We start from the raw sequence: 20,915 nt of genomic DNA, 5'->3' as shown, positions 1-20,915 counted from the left end.
CGCAGAGCATGCATTTTTTGAATGATCTCAGCAGCCAAAAAAAAGAAAAAAAGGTCTAAGTAGCATTCCTATCCACGTCGTGTTTGGATTTTGGAAACAGGAATAGGAATGGGAATAGGAGGAAGGGACAGTGGAAATTGGAATAGCAAGTCAAAAAGGAGAAAAAAAAAAAAAAAAAAAAAGGGGTGGCCCCATGCAAAAGGGTTGCTTTCATCCCGTCACGAGAATGTGCCAATAAAACAGGTGGGCTTTCCTTTCACTCACCACTCAGCAGCAACTTAATACTATAATATGTCTGCATAATTTCTTCTGTTTCAAACCAATCTCTGCAAAAACTCACAAACCTACAAAACTCAACTTCTGAATATTTGTCAACGGAAATTATATACACCCAAGGAGAAAGAAAATGAAAAAACACGGGAGTAATACATAATGAATAGCGTATAAGGGTATATTTATATCTTGACCAGCTCGGTCTTTGAACATAGTCCTACTCCAACCAAAGGAAAAAGAAAAAAAAAATATATATATATATATCCTTGCATTGACTTGGTCATTAGTCAAGGCACAAGCGGAGGAAAGACTGTTGTTGAATTGGACACAAAACTGAAAACCAAACATTTACGTGTTTGTTTATCCTTGCATCTCATGCCCCTAATACATTTTATATCTACCCTTTAGAGAATGCGCCATCTTTTTCATGTCGTCCACTCGAAAGAAAATAAAAGAACTAGAATAGCTTGGACATTTCTAAAGCTTGTGAATTCTTACCATTTCTTCCAATTCCGTGTAGCATAAAAAAGACTAATGTGCTTTCTCCCTTGCCCAAGCACAAAAACAAGCCCCGAACATCAAAAGTTTTTCGTGGAATACACTCTTGAGGCTTCCTGAACTCTTCACAGGTTGCTCCTCCTTGGATGGACAACTAAAAATAGAATCGTCATAATAAAGGTCTATATCTCTTCTTTTTTTTTTTTTGTTGGAGTGGGGATAAAGTTGATGCTTGCAAGGAAAGTTTTGAGAAAGAGAGGTTAATTTGTATATTTACTACTTGGTCGAGTTTCTTGACTTTCGACCACATTTGTATCTTAGCAGATGACGAGAGGCTCTGCGCTGGGCCTCCATCATCATCTTAAATTAGAAATGAGTACATAATATGCAATAAATAATTGAACAATGACTGCTGATCAGATACGCTAAAAAGTAAATACGAATATGAACAACAACAACAACAACAATGCTTTCTGTAGTCAGAAATTGGACCAGCAATGCAATAACATCCAGATTAAATAAATGGTATGCAAAACGGCTAAAAACTTAAAGCACCCAGTTAATCGAAACTATGAGATTTAATGGAAAAGGCTTCACAGTTGAAAAGTAAGCAGCCCCTAGCACCATCATACCAATTACCAAGAAAACAGAAAGGAAAACCTTTTCGCTTTCTTTCCTTCTTGGCGAGCTAGCTTAGTTGGACTATTCTGCTTTCTCAAGGTGCAGAAAGACACTAAAGACGAAAGTCTCCAAGACTGAAGACCCCATCACAGAAAACAAGAAACAACCAAAATGGTCACTACCACAATAGTCCCGCCTGCGTTATCGGAAGAAATAAATCTAGATCAATCAAACATAACCCAACTATACCGCCAACTACCAAATTATGCAGCACTGACCTCTCAGTTGCCAAAGTCCCCAGGTCCCGACCTTGTTATGTCCTACAACCTTAGGCACACAAGCCCTGAAATTCGACCGAGTTAAAAGACGAAGAGGCACAGCCATATCCGGCAGCATGATCACACTCAACACCAGCATCTTCCTCCAATGGGGGCACCTCATTGAGGTCAAATTCCATTACTCTACGATCGGTGCCGCTTACTTCACCAGCTGAAGTAACCTGGCTTGATGGACCTTCCATTTGACCCGCAGCTGGCCAGTGACATCTTTTGTGACCTCCAAGGGCCTGACCTGTGAGAAATTTCTTGTTGCCAATCCTGCATTCATGTGAGCTAGCTGCCCCTTCATCACTTTCTTTGCTTTCATCCACCCCTGGGTTTGGGGTATAATTGCCAAGAGTTCCATATTCATCAGTTGCAGCTGCAAATGTGGACTCACCATAGGAATTTTGGATGACCATCCTGAATTTGTTATGGCTGGACCTGTGTCCTCCCAAAGCCTGGTGAGTGGGGAAGCACTTGTCACAAGTGGTGCACCTGTATTTCTCAAGAGATGTTGTCAATGTCAAAACCGGGTTAAACTGATCAAGATCCCTCAGCTTCATCCTTTTCCTCTTCTTCCTGCTCTTGACAGCAATCACGTTCCCATTACTTCTCTCATCATTTTTGCGATCGATCAACAGCCGGTCGTCTAAGGTGTTCTCGCTGTCCGAGCAATCCTTGTCTGCGTAATAGTCCTTAGGCTCCTTAGGCCAAGTATTTTCCTCCTCCCACTGACAGTCTAAATTAGCTAACTTTCCAGCAAAAAGGTCAGTTTCTTTCACAGCTTCAGCACTGTTCTCGCCCATATTAATCATATAATCCAAATGAATGCCATCAAGTTTCCTACCTTCATTTCTGAGCTCTTTCACGGGATGATCAGCTGAAGACTCTTTTTTTCTTTTCTTCTTCGACCCCGGAGCACTCTTGGTCATGAGGTCCTCGTCATTTTCAGACTTGTAGGCAAGGGAATTGCTATTAGTTGCCTCAAATTCCTCAAATTTATGCCTATTCTTGACTTGCAGCTTAACATCAGATGAAGAATCCCCCCCTTGGGCTAAACTCATAAGATGATAAACAGCATCACGCATCCCCTCATCTTCTTCAATATTCTCCACAATGGCCTTACGGCCCCTCTTGGCAGTTACCGACCAACCACCCAACGTCTTGGTTAAATCAACCGTTTGATCGCCGTCACCATCAGCTGAATCCACCTGATGGTGTTGATAATCATCATCATCTACATCAGTCTTTTGAGGCTCAGCGTCCGAAACGGAAGACGATGGGCTTGGCTTGACGGCGGCCCAAGATGGCGGTTGAATCCCTCTCCATTCCCTATCGGGATGACATCTCATGTGCCCAAACAATGACTTCATCGAAGGAAAATTCTTACCACAGATAGAACAAGTGGGATTAGTATTGTTCTTGTTGAAACCGGCGACAGCACTATCATGATCACTGGAAGATGACTTGATTTTCCAAAGATCCTTGTTCTTGGCAAAATCTGCTGCTGCAGCTGCTGCGTACGCTTGTCGTTTCCTTTTCTTCTTCAGCTTGATTAAAGGTTCCTGCTGGCTGCATTTGATCAACTTTTTCCTAAAAATCACGTCTTTGTTGGTTTGGAAGTGAATCCTCATGTGACCACCCAATGCTTTACCTGATCCAAACACCTTGCTACACACCTGACAAATTCTAGTATTACTATTGCTCTTGGTCTTGCTTTGTGGGGGCCGCTCCGGCTGATCCTTTTCAAAATCTTCTTCTTCTTCTTCATCACCGTCTTCGTCGGAAGAAGGATTGATCTTGAGCTTTATCCAAAGCTCCCCATGATCTCCAAGAACACTGGATTTGTGATCAGGATGCTCTTTCTTGATTGACTCTGATATTTGATCCTCTTTGTCATCCACCGTCGACATTTGATAACAACACCAGAACAACTCGGCCTAAGCTGAGTGTAGAGATGTAAAAGATGAAATCTTTTTAGGAAAGAGTGCGAGTAGTTGCAAGATAGTGACGGCTGAGATTATGAATTTGTGCAAATTAGAGATATATGGTCATGTAGATGTAGATAGGTAGGTATCTGTGAACCCAAAAACCCCATGAAAAGGATCCATATATCCGGAGAAAGGGGAAGGGGAGGGGGCAAAAAAAAAAAGGGAAGGAACAAGAGAGAGAGAGAGAAAAATATCAGCTTTGCTAGACAGGAATACTTGGGTGGAGGCTAACCCTAAAGTAGAGCCCGGAAAAGAGAGATCAAAAAATGGAATGTTGCTGAGCTGAAAAGATAACAACAAGAGGAATAAGAGGAGGCGAAGTCCGGCTTGAGGAGGAAAATACTCAAAATCCCAGCTCCAAGAGCAGATCTTTTACATCTGCTGCTACCCTAACCCATGTGAGTATTCCCGTGTGAGTATTCTTTGAAAGAACATGCAAATATATGCTTATTGATTAAGCGCTTGATGGAATAGGAAGAGAGAATAAAGAAGAGGTTTAGACGTTAAATGGAGATAAGAGAGATAGAGGAGGAGGAGGACGCGGAGGGGGACGACAGCTGAAGCGAGGAGAAGATGGGAGAGGAGGACCAAGGAAGAGAAAGGAAAAGGAAGAGTCTTTTTGATAACTTATGAGAGAAACAAAAGAAAGTACTACTAAGCAATATTGGCCTATTTGGAGTGGAGAGTCTGGAGTAGTAGCAGCAGTCATATGAATGAATTCAATGCATTTCAATTGTGGCATTGTGGGAATTTGACTGTCACGTTTCGGTTTCTTCCCCACTTGCCTCTTATTCGGGTTTTTTCAGAATCCTCCCATCATCTTCTCTCTCCCATACTTTCATGCACATTGACTCCCAAAAGGAAAATATTCAAGTAGATCCTAAGTATATACCAATTTTTTTGTCTATTGTATTGTCAAAAAAAAAAAAAAACTAAGTGAAAAAAAAAGTTCAAAAATTGAACTGAAGTAGTCCCAGATTATATATATATATATAAAAACTACATCAACAGAAAGTCACTCTAAATCACAAGCAAAAAAAAAAAAAAAAAAGTCTAAAAATCGAACTAAAGTAGTCCCAATTTACAGAAGAGTTTTGTTGGTTGGTGTGATTAAATTGTAGAAGCGTATGGTATGATCTACAAAGTCAAGTGTATCTTAATATTCTCTTTTCTCCCAAATTATATTACAAGCACTATCTCAATCCTGCATTTGAGTTGAAAGTTAAGGGAAACTAATTAAACAGGTTAACTATTCGATTTATTGGTTTTTTTCACACGTATACGAACAAGATTTCTCTGCTTTCTTTATATGATTTATTGAGTCAAGTCATTCATTTCTTAAAAAAAAAAAAGAAGTAAATAAAGCATTATCTTAGCCTATTTGATTTAATATTTATCACATAAAAAAACTACATCAACTGAAAGTCAGTCTAAATTCCAAGAAAAAAGAGTCTAAAAATCGAACCAAAATTATAGAAGAGTTTTGTTGGTGTGATTAAATTGTACAAGTATATGATATAATAGAATACGAGTGATCTGCTTAAAATCAAGTATATCGTGTGTGTGATTAAATTGTAGAAGCATGATATAGAATATGATCTGCTTAAAGTCAAGTATATCTTAATGTTCTCTTTTCTACCAAATTATATCTCAATCCTATATTTGAGCTGGAATTGAAAGTGGAAGGGAAACTAATTAAACAGGTTAACTATTCAATTTATTGGTTTTTTTTTTTTTTTTTACATTACATGGCCAAGATTTCTCTACTTTCTTCGATATATGATTTATCGAGTCATCAAATCATTCATTTCTTAAAAAAACAATAAATAAAGCATTATCTTAGCCTATTTGGTTTAAAATTTATGACATTATTGTGTCTTAGACAAAAGATTAGCCTATTTGATTTAACAAAATAGACTGTTGATGTTTAGTATACACCGAGTCTAAGAACGAACATGGGATGGTGTAAAAGTGAGGGCATCCCCCCATTAATTCAAATCATAATGGATTATTAATTAAGATCCTTGAAATATCTCCTTTAATTAGAAAAATATTTACCATTTCTACTCGATCTTATTGATTTTTCCAACCTTCCGCAAATTTCAAAATTTTATATACACAAGTTAGTTTAAGATAAGCTTCCCTTATGGATTAATAGAAACGGTTGGTGATAATATGATCCTCATCTTTTCTTTTATCTCTTTTCAAATTCAAACTAAAGTTGTGCTCACACTCACACTCATTATTGCAATTGCAGTTTGGCATTTACTTGCAAAATTCAATAATTATGATACTTTGCCACCCTCACATTTTGGCTGGCTTGAATGATAATTAGTTTGCACCTGTCGGTGTGGCAAAGCGCAGGGTAATTTTGTCAAACAACTACGCGACCCTATTTCACAGATTAATTGCTAATTTTACAGATTAAGAACAATTATCGACTAAATGGTCACGAGTTTACTGATAAAGTTGTTTAGTGGCCAATTATTGATGAATAATAGTTTGATGGCCAAAACATGATCTGATCAATAGTTTAGTGACCGCTGAGATTTTTTACCCATTTAATAAATATAAGTGTATATTCACATGATAACATAGGTCTGTTTTAGCATTTTAGGTAAAACCTATTAAAGTAACCCCTAAACCAATACTTCATCAATATATATATATATATATATATATATATATATATACACACACGCACGTACACAAATGAACGATAGTTGTTTAAAATATATCCAAACGAATGAACAAAAGGGAATGTTAACCCAATAGTTAAGGATTTATTAATCCAAATTTATAGTTTAAGATGGTACATTAACGTGGTGAAAATTCTAGGCAACATATATTTAATTCATATTTTCTAATGGAAGATTTAAAACGAAATTCAGAATAGTCTAAATTGGTAAAATTTAATGTTTAAAAACTAATGATTCAATGTCCACTAATTTGTGAAATGTATCATCGCCGTATCATACATCACACATTCGCTGGATTGGAAACCCGCCTTGCTCCGAGATTAAGGCTAATTTAGTTTTGCACCCTTGAATTGTAGTCCTATGCTCACTTTACCTCTTAACCTTTAGTCTATGATAATTTACTCCCTAAAATTTTACCACTCTAGTTTATTTTGTTCTGTTAATGGGGAGTGATAAGTCAATTTCTATATTTGATTGGACAAATATAGAACAAATTTAAAAGGAGCAAAGCGTTCTCAAAACTTTAGTTCAGGAACCCAATTGAGAATTGTTGTACTGTTTAAGGGTGCAAGATAAAATGAACCCTCAAGACACCGCCGACAAACCCGCACACTGATACAAACGGCTGTGTTTGAATTGCATTTTCCGTCATTTTTCATGGAAAAATTACTGTAGCGATTTGATATATGTGAGGGAAAAAGGTGATAGGGAAATGTGATCACGAAAAACGACAATATTTTTCGACGGAAACAAGCAATCCAAGCATGGCCTCTAGAATTTCTCATGGTGAGCTCATATTGTGCAACTGCGTCAAGCTCTCCGACAAGACAATGAAATAAACACATTTTTTTTCCACGCAGGAGAAGTGTGTCACCTGCCAAACAAGAGAATAAAAGAAGAGGGCATGGCATTATTAGTATGTGACCCAATTCTAGCCGTTCACCGGAGCTGATGCCGGAAAGGAGAGCCAGCAACGCACTGGAGAGTCACCTGTAGACCAAGTACCACTAATAACCAGCTTATAGAGTCGTGCCACAATACGGAACAAAATCATACCCTGTATTAAATCTAGCTATTAATTTCCAGCCTCAGTACATCCCCAGATCATCATGCTAAACAATTCAACACCTCCCTGGAGAACTAGAAAAGTCTACTGCACAATATCAGCAATAAGCTAACAGAAGCATTGACATCAGGTGAGTGGTTCTAATAAATGCCTACAACTTAGCCCATTACGCTTATTTTAAAGGTGTGATGCATTATATTCCTGCATCTCGCTCCGGTATCTCTCCTTATCTCTCAAACCTCTTTGCTGATATACCTGCATAAAAGCCAGGAGAAAAATTAGGTCAGAAGCTTAAAGCAGTCCCAACCTTTCCCTATATTTTCACACTAAGATATTGAGAGCAGCATATAGCTTGCTAACTAACAAACCCAGAAGCCGATAGTTATACATAGCAAAAACCTAATTAAATCCAGATACAATAGACACTCCTGGTCTAAGTTAAAATCTTTTTTGGATTTTGATTATTAACAAGTTTAACTAAGTGTACTAGGCATGAATAACCTGTTTCTCAGCCTCTGAGAGTCTTCCCCACAGAACTCCAATTCTTTTGCTAATAGCTCTTTCTTGCCCATGGTATGAAGGCTTTAGCCTGTTGTAATGCTCAGCGAAAAAGAAATTGTATCCACTCCTGTTCGGTTTGGGTCGAGAGGGATCCAGAGCCAGTTGATGTTTTCTGCGCCTTCGTCGGGTATGTCCAGACTGAGTTTTAGACCTCTGAGACATCTGTGGCACTTCAGGTATATGATAAAGGACACCCTTCAACTTTTCGGAGCCCAAATCCACAGAAATTATGTACCCATAATCACACTTAGAATCAATTGTTCCAGTCACTAAACTGCCAGCCTCCAAGTTAGCAATCTCTGTGGCACATAAATGAGAAATCTTCAACTCCATATAATTGCTTGTATACAGGACAGTGTATACAAAAAAAGGAGGAAAGAACACTAAAAACAGAAAATGGCGCAGTATAAAATACAGGTGTTTTTACAGCTAATATAACAAATCCAATCAAATCTCAATGACAGTGACTCTTATTGAAATTTATATTAAATAAACAAAAATAATAAAGAATCTGTAAAACTAAGGTTTACACAAATGCACATGCTCAAGCATTTTTTTACATCCTACATGAAGTGATAAATGTATTTTTATATTTGCACAAGAAGCCTGAATTAGCACAAACTCATGTGGAATAACTAAAAGGTAGTTCAGATATGATCAAATTCTCATATATGACAATGGATGCAGCAATTAGACCCATCAAACCAAAAAGCCAAAAGTTCACTGATTAATGCAAAATTTCTGTGTTTTCAACAGATATTCTTCACCAATTTAAAGTAACTTGAATAATCAGCAAACAAAGTAATGCTGATCAGCTAATTGTTCTTCCAAATAGTACACCAGCGTTGCATGCAGTTGCCACATTGCTATGTTCACAGATGACAGCAATGGCAGACGAGATTACTCCTCCTAAGGAACAGACTACAAATTGTAAGTTTTTCTCTCATTCAGAGACTCCACTCATGAGTCCAGACTAAACATATCATATAGCATTACTAGTTGAAAGACAGATTACAGACATTAAAATATAAGGGAACCAAGACCTAAAAATTTGAAATTACGGAAGTACAGCTCCAAAAAGTCTAACCTGAATACTGATTAACCGTGGCAATATCTACAGAAGCTTGTGAAGCTGCTGACCCATTGACAAATCTACTTGCTGAATCTAATTAACCGAAGAAAAAGGAATGCTTAGACTGCATACCAAACTAAAGCACTAAAAAACATTTTATGGTATAAGAGTTTCCAGCACCTGCAACTGAAGTAGAAGGCTCTTCTTTCCGAAAGTAATAAACCTGCTCAAAGTGATAGAGCAAGGATAAATAGTACTTCCGCAAGACAAATGATGCACTTGTTATAGAAGATGGAAACCTGAAGGCTCCAGTAACTTCCTTCCATCTGCGATCTCTTATAACCTGTTATAGGTTGTGGATCAAAAGATACGTCTAAGCATGTAGAAAGAGATAATTTTAAAGAAAATAACTGCCAAGCAAGTTAGTTTTATACTACACTAGGTTAGGTCATAACACTTAATCATCTGTTTTAGATGACAAATTTCTACAATATTGATTCATATCCCAGCAAAATTCTTCACCAGTTTTGATTCATATCCCTATAATCTTCTTCCCCTATTCTAATCATACCATGACAATTTTTACATCAAAACATCACTTTCCAAGCAAGGAAGTTTGATCTCTGAGTGAAGCACCTTTAAATTTTTCATCTAAACATCACAAATTGATTTGAACTCAGCAACTAAGTACTTCCACAAGGATATATGCTCTTTTAGGACTCAGAATCTTCTTATATTTCTGTTGATGAATCAAAATATCAATTTCTATTCCATCAGGGATGTGTTCTTTATATTCAAGAAACAAACATACTTGAGACTAAAAAGTAGTGACATAAAACTAAAGCAAAGGCTTGGCATCATTCTTGCGCCTTAAAAGTTAATTTTCCAGAAAATAACTTTAGAAAGCAGAAAAATGGTTACCTTCTCAATGCCACCTCGAGATGTTACCTGCACAAAGAGGTGATGTAGATCCAGGGAACTGCCTCCAAGTCTAGGGACCCTGAAAGAGGTTATTAGAAGATATCAGCTTCAGACAGCCATTTTGATAATTACAAACGTTGTATGCAACTAAGTATTGGTCAGTTATTCACTTAATTTCTCTTCTATTTAAAAAAAAAGAAGAAGTGGTGGATCACAACAAACATAGAATAGCTTTCTGGAATACATCTGACAATGTCAATTGATGATTAAGGATATACAATTGCAATCCACCAGCCAATTATTCAGAAGTGACAAAATTAATTCAGGTTTCTTGCAAATACCCAAAAATCTATTTCACAATTTACGGTCAAAACAAGCAATAATTGGCTGCACAAGTCTGCGGAGGCAAACTTTCGCTCTCATATCAAATACTAGGGCAGACTACAGGAAATCAGGCTACTATGTTCTGGCCAAGAGAATATCATCATACATTAGCAGAAATTAGAAAATATCAAGGCCAAGTTAATCTTTCCCTATCCAATAGCCAATACTCTTCCCTTGTCCATTATGAGTCAAATTTGAAGTATCTCTATTTCCTGCCATTGGATTCTGTTTGCAAATAAGTAAGGGAAACCACATTCACAAAGGCATCCAAAATTGCACATTCGTGTTTAAATAGAGAAAAAGACTACACCTCAAAAGAATTCACTAGAGAATTGGAAAACACTGAGAAAAGCCATAAAAAGTCCAGCAAAGAAAAAGAACAACACATGCAGTGACAGGCTTAAATAAGTGAGGAACCAAAAATCAAAATTCAATTTTGAACCCTAAGAAACCCCAAAAACTGAGATTTTATTTTAAATTCTTTAAAAAAAAAAAAAGCACTGAAAGAGAAGAAGAAGTTTTTACTACTTACTTAAACTTGGTACCAAATAATGAGTGAAAAGATTGAAGCTTTTGCAAGAAAACATCAGGGTTCTGAACAATTTCCCCGTACTCGGCTTCTGCTTTGGGGTAAGACTTGTTGTCTCCAGTGATGTGCGAATTGAATTGCCCTTGACCTTGAGTTGCTATGGCTGCTACAGGGTTTTCAGTAGAAGGGTCGTTTGACATTTTAACTTTCTTCGATGACTGTTTATTATTACTCCTAAAAGATGTATTTGAAGGAGGGGAAATATCAAATATGGTGGGAAGATTTTGATGACTAGCGGTTACAAATAGCAGATCCTTTTTTTTTTTTTTTTGGAAGGACAAATAGCAGATTCAACAGCAGGTCAAGATCTTTTACCTTTACATCAACTACTACTACTACGCCTTTTTATTACGAGTCTCAGGAGAAGACGAAGGTCATTATTTTCTTTTTTCTTTTTTGGTTTTATCTTTTTCTTTTCTTTTTTTTTTCTCTTAATTACTCCATTAACCTCATTCTTTTATATATATTTTTTTTTATATTTTTTTGTTCTCATTTGTTATGCCTTCCTCCCGAAAAGGAAGTAGTATGCTAAAGAAAGCAAGTTTACATAACATAATTAATATTGTTTCGGGCTTTTATCTAAGGTGACTTTCATCATAAAAGAAGTTGGTCCGCTAAATGGAACATAAATAAGAAAAGTTTTTCTGGCGTAGAATTTATAATTTTGGAGACTACTCTATTGTTCTTAATTGCTTTTAATACTTTAAAATCCATATATTCTTTTTTTTTTTTTTTTTGCTTTTTCTCTTTAATCTAGCGTAGAAGCTCAGAATCATTTATTCAATAAAAAAATACTTTAAAGTTTCTCCCACTTTAAGGCAAGATTCGTCGTTCCATTTTGCCAACCCCAGTTTTGTAACAACCACAATTCAGTAATTGATATATAATCAATTTTACAAGGACCGGGACGATCCATTTGTTCTTCCCTACGGAAATTGCACATATTCTTGTCTTACATTTTCTTCATTTTACGTGTACCCAAAAAATAAGTAACAGCAACAAATTCTATCCCGTTTGGCTTGAAAAAAAAAAAAGAAGAAGAAGAAGAGTTTGTGTTGCACCAACAATTGCAAGAGATCTTTTTGCTCTCTAAAATTTAGAGTGAAACTGTGTATCATTACATGAGTAAATTCCACTAAAATTAACCGATTCCAAAATTTTCTTCTCTTCCAACGGTACAAGTTTGATTAAATTAACTGTCAAGCTTATCTCAGAACTGAGACAAATTATCTCCTTCATACAAACATTTTCCTGCTAATTTAGTTTCCAGTGGATGATTATATTAGTCTAACCATGCCAAAAACAAAGAGCAAAGTTGCAGAACTGCACGATGATTAGATTCTGACAAGACGAATTTCAATTGAAGACTAGAATCCCAAAAAAAAAAAAAAAGAGACAAATAAAAGTAGTTGTCTTGCCCAACTATACATAACTATAACACAAGCCCAGATGAAAGATGAACCAAAATCTTAACCAAAGAACTTGGGATCATAGCCATTGCTGGAGGTAGCAAGAATGTAATAAGCCACAATATGGCCAATAGACCCCCATGCAAGAACGTCCACGATGTTGAATCCAACAGGGTCGTTGGACTTGAGCAGACTCACGTACTCCTTGGCTCTAGTATCCCCCGCTTCGAAGTGTGTTTGCCCGTTCTGCCCCGGCACCTGTTTTGCCACGTTTTCTCTCTGGAAGTTGAAGAAGACGAACCTGCCCAGAAACAAGGACAAGCCAGTGCTCAAGCTGATCACCAGAGGGGCGCTAAGCTCGGCTTTTACGCCGCCTGATGATGAGTTGAACCTCTTCTTCATGACTGGGGGGCAGAATGTGGAAGGCTTGCTGTTGAGGAAGATGCCCGCGGTGTCGGTGGGCTTGTTGAGGGGTCGGAGGCCTTGGAATGTTGGGGTTGAGAACAAAGTGGAAGCCATGACTGATTCAAATCCCTAGCCTGCCTCTGGTATCGTTGAGCAAGAGTGGTTTTCCGGATAATAATAGACACCCGATTCAAATGGAAAACGATGAAGCAACTCTAGTATATAGTTGGGAAATTGGGATGATATCTGGGAACAAAGAAACTGATTTGTGAGGAGGGAAATGAGAGGAGAAAGATTTTGTATGGTGACTTGTCTCTCGTTCATTGGGTCTTTCTGGATCAGGATTTTTCGCCTTCCCTACTGCATTACAAACATGTCAAAACGAAATAAGTACCAACTTTTATTACCCAAACAAAATAAAAATACATACCAACTCATGATCATTTTCAGACGTTCGATGCCAAAAATGGAGGATGCGCGTTCGAATCACGTCCGGTTCCACTCCCTAAAACAATATATATATCTATATATATTTTTCCATCGTCTGTGAACGAACTCTAAATTCTAAAGTAGTCTAACAAGTATTTTCGTTACAACAAAATTGTTTTCTCTAATTTCAAATTCCATCCAACTCAATTTTGGGTCTAAACTCCCATAAAACCTATAATTTGATGCTACTGCCCTAAACTCCGAAATTATGAACAGTTTTCCCACTTGGATTGCTATTTTAGGGATTTTAGTAAAAAAAAAAATTATTATAACGATTTGATGTATATGAATAAAAAATATGATTGAAAAATATATTCACGACCACGAATCTAATACTACAATTTTTTTCCCCTGATAGGTGTCAAACATTTTCTGCTCCATTTTCGTCATTATGAATCTCATACACTGCTAGCGCTCAAAGTATTTTGTACCTGAAAAACCTTTCAATCGTAGATTTCATTGCGCTCCGGCAAACCACAAATCTCGTCCTTCTGTTTCGGATACGCTTTTACCACAAAGTCAAATGACACCGCTAAACATTTTACCAGGAGCAGACGGCCAAATTCTTACCACGATCACTGATGACGGGCACCCACAACAGGATTAAACATAGGATGCAGCCAGTTGGAGACATGATCCACACGATTTAACATAGGAAAAATTCCCACCAATCTGGCCATAAAGATCGTACCATAGACATGATGCTTGCTGCAATGAAGGATTGCTTGCTTTTTCATCATTTCTCAGAGACTGAAGGACGCATATATTTACAAACGGCCCCGACGTCAGCTCACAATCGAAACTCACCAGCTTGAGGCCGGACCAGTGACCATCTGGTTATGTGCAAAAAGCATCACAGGATAGACAATCACAACTACAGGATCTGCAAAGAAACAGCTACGTAGAGCACATCGTTTAGCATGAACCAACTACTCTCCCAAGAACAAATTCAATCGACTCACAACTTGACATGGAAAGGTAAACGAGACGAAAAAAAAGAAACAGGAATTGCAGCAACCAATGGATTAGGTTTCACGTTGAACCTCGTCCGTTCAAACATACATCAATTGCACCACGTAAATAAGACGGATCAAATGTTCCGAGACAGAATAACTTGGCTGAGATAAGCTAACAGTTCCACGGAAAAGAAACATGATAGACCTTCATGACACATTCCAAGCCTGACCCTAGTCCGAGAAAACCCTAGCACTACGTGCTTTCTTCTTCACACATGACACAACTAGGGTTGGTTAGCCTTCTGTACATCCCCTCCAATAGAATTTATGAGGCTGAAATGGTGCGTCACCATCAATAGTCTACTAGCACAACATAACAAATTTACACCTAGACCCACTAATACAGCAAACTAACCTAAAGGTTTACACAGTTGTGCCACATCAAGCGAAACCAAATCCAAGCTGAAGCGCATGATCGAAGAGTGCATAACCAACTCAGATTATTGTATCAAGGTATGAATAATTCCGCCGTCGCCCAAACTCCAGAAGGCTACCGTATGTCCGGTCCCAGACTCCAACAAAAAGAGACTCCGTATCAGGACTGAAAGACATCCCAGATATCTCCCCAAAGAAGTCAATTTCCTGTTCCTTTTCATACCCGCTTTTGACATCAAAAACATGGACAAAATCAGCAGGCTCTGCCATTGCCATGAATCTACCATCAGATGAATAGCGGATGGACCGAATGGCTCCAAGATTGCCCTTCAAAGCACTGACACATTTGGATAGATAACGCATGTCCCAAATACGACAAGTTTTGTCCTGGTTTCCAGTAGCGAAAGTGATGCCATCAGGATGCCATGATGATGCAAATGAGTAATCCAGATGCCCGCATAAATTTGCTACTGCCTGTAATTGTTAAATATTTAGAAATTCTTCAAAATTAGATCCAGGGGTCACAATAACAAAAGGCATGAAAACTGCACTTACCTTTCCACTTCTAGAATCCACCAATATACCTTCTGGATGGTCTCCAACAATTATAAGAAGTTTACCATCAGGGCTCAGGGATGTGTGCTGCAACAGCACACCAAGGAAAAAAAATTAGCCATAGTAGTGGACTGTGATCTAGATCACCATCACGAATTAGGCACCAGAAAACCTACACAAACATAAGCAAGACAGAGCCAAGGGAGAAGATTCCCTTGTTCAACAAAATACCCTCAACATTCCCCCCCCCCATCAGCATACAACGACAATTGTGATCCAAATCCAATTGAGAAAATGCCAAACCAAACCCATCCAAAGAAAACAAGCAGCAGCAAAAGGAGTGAGAGAATATGCCAAAACCATGTTCTATCCAACTATAGGCCAAATCTCAGAATTCTGGTAGTCCTGAAATTCACACACACACACACAGAGACTTCACTTACATTCACTGGCCAATCAAAACGAAAATGCTTAGACAGCTGAAACTTTTCCATATCGAAGTCCCTAACTCCACAATCATTATTTGAAGCTGTAAAATGGACTGCACCACTGGAAATCAAAAGGTAATGCTTAGGATTCATCAAAGTAGGAAGCACACAACCCAATTACCATAAGAGGTAACAAACATATACCTCGGGGTAGTATATATGTCAACAGCATTAGTGATGGCATTATCATCATAAGTTGTCCGTGAACAGAAGCTAACTCCAGGCCTGTCCAAGAACTGCATCCAAAACAAGCCAGTACACTATCAATGGCAATGTCAAGCAGCAATTCAACCAAAGGGAGCCGCAAAGCACAGCACAAGAAGCAAGTTGAGGGCTACTGATCACCCACTCAAACCAAGTTTTTGTATATTTTGAACAGTGCCCAAGCTCTCTCACTAGTCCACACCTTTTAGCAAGAAAGATATCACCTATTTGCTAGACAAAGATAATGAAAAGTTGAGACCAACCAGAGAAGCTCTCCACCACAAAATGTTTTGCACCTTACACACCCAACCCATGAATGTCAGAAATAATCCCCTAATCTGATTCCCTACCAGTTGGTTTTTTCCAAGTAGAAGCTAGGCACATCACGAGAAAATGGGAAGCAAAAGTACCTTGCAAATCAGTTCTCCCTGAAAACCTCCAGCAACTAACAGGTTGTCTTTCACAGCTAGTGTACTTACTTGAGTCTGTGTAAACCCTTCCAGCAGGCTTCCAGGATGTTTCTACAGAGGAAAAGGGAGTTATAACTGGATCAAAGGGAACCAAGGCCAAGAATTTACAAAAGCACATATAACAAAGTTCCAAATTAAACATTTACCTCACATGGTGCCACATGTCCTGAAACGTTGAGAACTTCAGACTTGTTGCAGGTCAAGGTAGACCAATGAATGACAGAGAAATGTGACATAAAGTAGACATCATGCTTTGATGTAGCCCATACCAAATTCCTCAACTGTGTAAAGCAACAATGAATTTGCGTATCATTCAACCATCTCAAAGATGATTACTCTAGCCGAGAAAGTAACCAAACTGAATACACGAAAAATAGCAAATTCACAAACATGAGTACAAAACCCACAAGCAAAATCCACCAAGCCACTACTTGTTTTATGGTATCAAAAAAATATCGCACAAGTGAGAGCATTTCTTCATGATTCATCATTTCTTTCAACAGCGGCTTTCAAGTCCACTGCCTCTACATCAATTAAACATACCCCCAACTCAAAAAGATCAACGCTTCCAGTTTCCAAAGGTTCAACTGTGCACAAGTAATCCATTTGGAACTGAACTTTGATGGCAATAAAAGAGATCATTGGATCATTCCAAACAAATTAGCACCCGTCAACCCAATGACATCCCATTACAGAATATTTACAACATGAAGTGATATGCTCCAAAACCAACATATGAAGTGACATGTACGACTCCTTTAACAAAATTTAGAACTGATTCCAAATTAAAAGTTCAAGCATAATATCTTAGAGCAGACATAAGAATGACTGAAAGAGAAAACATCAAAGGTCAAAGAACGAAGAATGAAATTTTGATTTTCAAACGAGCAAATATGTCCACCTGGAAATGGAGAATCGTCGATTTCACGGATCTAGAATTCCGTCTGAACTCGTAAAAGGTAGCGCCTTTGTCGGTGCTTTTGCACTCCTGCAAAACAAAGAGAGAAATATAAATAAAACAACAACACAAGCAAGTAATAACATGTTTGATAATGCCAGAATTAAAGAAGGGGAAAGAGTTCACCCAAAAGAAAATCAAGGATTAAAGAGAACCATTCACCTTTTCTGATCCTTCTCCAGATTGAGGGATGTTTTCATAATTTTTGTACTGTTCTAATCTAGTCTGCCTGTATTTCTCCCTGGTTATGCTGAGCCTTTCCCAAGGAATGCCTTGGATGTCTTTTCCCCTCCTAGCTTGAGCAGCAGAAGTATCTTGCATTCTGTTGTTCTATAAAGAACAACTAAAAGCTCAGAGAAACAAACATTTAACAATCTACAAAATATGAAATGACATTGAACATTTATTAGGATCAGCTTGAGTAAGTATGAGGAAGATGTAAGCATATGGCAAACCATGTAGTCATATTCATCGACATCAGAGTCAGAGCCACCGATATCTCTACCACGAAACTCATCATCCATGTCATCGTCCACGTCTTCCATTTCATATTCATCAGCCATGTAATCAGCATCATCTCCTTGGTGGTGGGACATGGTCTACTCAAAGAATAGACCGCCTACAATTAAAAAAGAAAAACCAATCTTGTCAAGCAATTAAGTCAGCTGCATTTCAACACTAAAATACAAGTGAAAATGAATTATTAATCATAACTTGTCTAGGGAAAAAAAAGAAGTTGCACAAAAATATAAAACAAAATAACCTTAGTATTCACAATATCAGCAAGACATACCACAGACTTGCCCCTTAAGTGTAAAGACATACATAAGAAAATAGTAGATAAATAAAATTTACTTATGCTAACACTACCTAAGGAAGACACTAATTATCCCAGTCCTGAAGCAAAAGACGAGACCATTAAGAAGCAAAAATTCCTGCTGGATTAGTATGACGGTATGGAAGGTGGACAAATGGATCCAATCCATATTTACAAGGAAAATATGGAACTCAAGGGATAACAACACTTATTTGACTAAAAAGGCAATCATTAACAGTTTAGCCCATCCGATTTCCAGACAATCCAAGCTACTCTACTATCCTTTTCTTGGATGTTATGGAAGCAGCATAAACAACTGCTTAATGCTTGGGAAACCGAAACAGTAGCCTAGATGGCAAACGCAAAATTTACTTGCAACAAGCATTCTATGGCTGTAACCTATAACCATACCCACATTTTATCATACATCCCAAAGCAAATCATTCCATCAGGCTACTTTTAAAATCCACCCAAGTATACAGGGGTAGATTTCCACCAAATCTACTGCATTGTATAACCAACAAACCAAATAAATTTACACAAGTTTCTTACACGGAATTATCAGGAGAATAAGAGCTTATCATTTTCACATGTTTCTGGCAGTATTTAGAACTGGATTTTTTAAACACCTAATTTAATTTACTTTATCTAGCCACAAACTAAGAGCGAAGAATAGACCTAGATAATTTAAAGCCAACGCCCAAAACGCAGTTCCTAATAAATACCTCTGCACAATGTTTATACTGCTACTGCAAATGTAATTCATGCATTGAACCCCCTCCCCCCCCCCCCCCCAAAAATTATCATAACTCCAATTTATATTGTATGCCAAATTTGCACAGGATACCGGAACCAGAAAAAAAAATCGCTAATTTAAATACAAGAATTTCAATTATTAATTGTGCAGCAATTTCACGTTCATACCCTTAAAGAAAAACAAAGATCGAGACTTTCAAGCAAATTTCACGCGTCACAATAAAAAATCTCAAACATTTCCTGGCGGAACAACAATTATCTCTAATATATACGACAAAACAAAAATCATATAACACAGTTTAATAAACCTAGAACGTCCACACCTAACACCAAACGATAACCCTAAATAGAACTACTAGCACGAATTAAAAAAAGGTACGAAACAAAAAATTCTAACCTTTGAAATGGAAATCGATGATCAAACTCCCCTGATCTCGATCTCGTAATCGAATAAATCGGAAGAAATCGAAAGCGAAAATTAGCCGCGTTAAAAATAAAAAAATAATAAACCTTTTTATTTCGTAATTATTTAGATCGCGATAGGTCTCGAAGAGAGAGAAAGAGAGTCGGATGGGAAAGAAGAGAGAGTAAACAGTATCTATCTTTATCCACTGGTTCACCCAACGACGACGAAAGCCCGAATGAAAATGACTGCTTTAGCATTAAATTACATGTCGGTCGTAGTATTTGCCACTGTTTTTGGATTCAATTCACACAATTGCCCTAGTAACTGACCCTATTTAAGGTAAATTACTTTTTACCCCTATATTTTGATACTTTACTATATAACTCCCTTTATAGTTTAAAATCTTATGTATAACCCCCTCATGATTTAACTTAAAGTATCACCATTAGTTTTTCTGTTAAAACTAACTGTCAATAATAAAATATCAAAATCAAACTAATAAATTGATAAATCTATTCTTTCACTACCTTTTTGTTTCTTATTTTCTTTTTTTCCTTTTCTTTCTCTCTGTTTCTCTCTCTTTTAGGAAGAGAAGAGATGATTTTGAAAACCATATTTTGGCCTAAAAAATCTTAATTTTCTTCAAATACAAAGAGATGGAAGAAAAATAAACAATAAAAAAAGACATAAAAAAAAGATAGAAGAAAAATATAAAACAAATAAATAAGACATAAAAAATGCAAAATTATTTTTTACTACAAATATCAGTATAGGTACTTAACCCAATCGTTAATGGTATATTTTTCTTATTTATCCTTTTTTTTGTTTCAATTTCTTCTTTTCTATGTTTGGAACGAAAAAATGTAATGAAAGTATAAATTTGTCAATTTGTTAGTTTGATTTTGACCTTTTATTATTAGTCATTGGTTTTAACAGAAAAACTAATAGCGACACTTTAATTTAAATCACAGTGGGGTTATATATAGGTTTTTAAAATCATAGAGATGTTACAAAAAACAACCGTCTACAACTTCAAGAATTTAGCTTCATTTCATTCACTTGATGATTTGTGTGGGAATGTAAACTGCAAGTCCAAACTCCAAACATTTGTTGTAAAATTCATATCCTTTGCTTTTCCCTTTTTCTCTAATTAAAAGCTGTATCTTGTAGAATTCACAGCAAAATCTTCGAACGTGGAACTCATATTCATCTTTTCCACATCCATACAAGGATGTACTCTTGTATAGACTGACTTGCTACGCAAACATTAGAATGCATGCATTGACTAATTAAGGACGTCATGTTGTTAGGATAAAACCAGTTTAGAGAGAACAACAGTAAAACCATTAGCTCGAACTCAAAACACAGTTGACTTGATCAAGAAAGAATAACTTGTCTTAAAACTGCAACAGACGACAAACAGTGGCACCAAGAAAAGTTTAAATGTTCTAAGACAATGCAGCAAAAGGTTCATATGTACCCATCAAGGTATTGAATTGAACGGACATAATCCGCTTTTTGGTTCTTTTTTTGGTCGAGTAAGCAAGTAAATCTAAATCAAGATTTGACGTA

General features: G+C 37.1%; 4 protein-coding genes across 4 annotated transcripts; all 4 read right to left on the bottom strand.

Moving 5' to 3' along the window:
- Positions 1 to 1,269: 1,269 nt before the first annotated feature.
- LOC140006802 (uncharacterized) lies at positions 1,270 to 4,469 on the bottom strand. Its single transcript, XM_072049409.1, has one exon. The coding sequence runs from the start codon at positions 3,623 to 3,625 to the stop codon at positions 1,721 to 1,723; it is 1,905 nt and encodes a 634-aa protein (XP_071905510.1). The 5' UTR covers positions 3,626 to 4,469; the 3' UTR covers positions 1,270 to 1,720.
- Positions 4,470 to 7,444: 2,975 nt separating this feature from the next.
- On the bottom strand, positions 7,445 to 11,305 carry LOC113743494 (high mobility group B protein 10). The gene is made up of 6 exons (XM_027271529.2): positions 10,939 to 11,305; positions 10,023 to 10,101; positions 9,282 to 9,444; positions 9,117 to 9,194; positions 7,970 to 8,328; positions 7,445 to 7,723 (listed from the first exon to the last, which is right to left on the bottom strand). The coding sequence occupies exons 1-6, from the start codon at positions 11,133 to 11,135 to the stop codon at positions 7,646 to 7,648; spliced, it is 954 nt and encodes a 317-aa protein (XP_027127330.1). The 5' UTR covers positions 11,136 to 11,305; the 3' UTR covers positions 7,445 to 7,645.
- A 1,005-nt stretch (positions 11,306 to 12,310) lies between these two features.
- LOC113688232 (photosystem I reaction center subunit V, chloroplastic) lies at positions 12,311 to 13,028 on the bottom strand. The gene has a single exon (XM_027205991.2). It carries the CDS (start codon positions 12,921 to 12,923, stop codon positions 12,465 to 12,467), a length of 459 nt encoding a protein of 152 aa, XP_027061792.2. The 5' UTR covers positions 12,924 to 13,028; the 3' UTR covers positions 12,311 to 12,464.
- A 1,278-nt stretch (positions 13,029 to 14,306) lies between these two features.
- Positions 14,307 to 19,533, bottom strand: LOC113688231 (uncharacterized WD repeat-containing protein C2A9.03). Its single transcript, XM_027205989.2, has 10 exons — positions 19,335 to 19,533; positions 17,820 to 17,983; positions 17,527 to 17,694; positions 17,308 to 17,394; positions 16,553 to 16,687; positions 16,347 to 16,457; positions 15,877 to 15,968; positions 15,688 to 15,793; positions 15,245 to 15,331; positions 14,307 to 15,163 (listed from the first exon to the last, which is right to left on the bottom strand). Exons 2-10 carry the CDS (start codon positions 17,958 to 17,960, stop codon positions 14,750 to 14,752), a joined length of 1,341 nt encoding a protein of 446 aa, XP_027061790.1. The 5' UTR covers positions 17,961 to 17,983; positions 19,335 to 19,533; the 3' UTR covers positions 14,307 to 14,749.
- Between the last annotated feature and the right edge of the window lie 1,382 nt (positions 19,534 to 20,915).

Source organism: Coffea arabica, chromosome 5e (genome assembly GCF_036785885.1).
Source record: "Coffea arabica cultivar ET-39 chromosome 5e, Coffea Arabica ET-39 HiFi, whole genome shotgun sequence".
NCBI classification, from domain to species: domain Eukaryota; kingdom Viridiplantae; phylum Streptophyta; class Magnoliopsida; order Gentianales; family Rubiaceae; genus Coffea; species Coffea arabica.
Note: the sequence above shows the minus strand (reverse complement) of the source record. Positions and strands in the feature narration are given on the sequence as shown.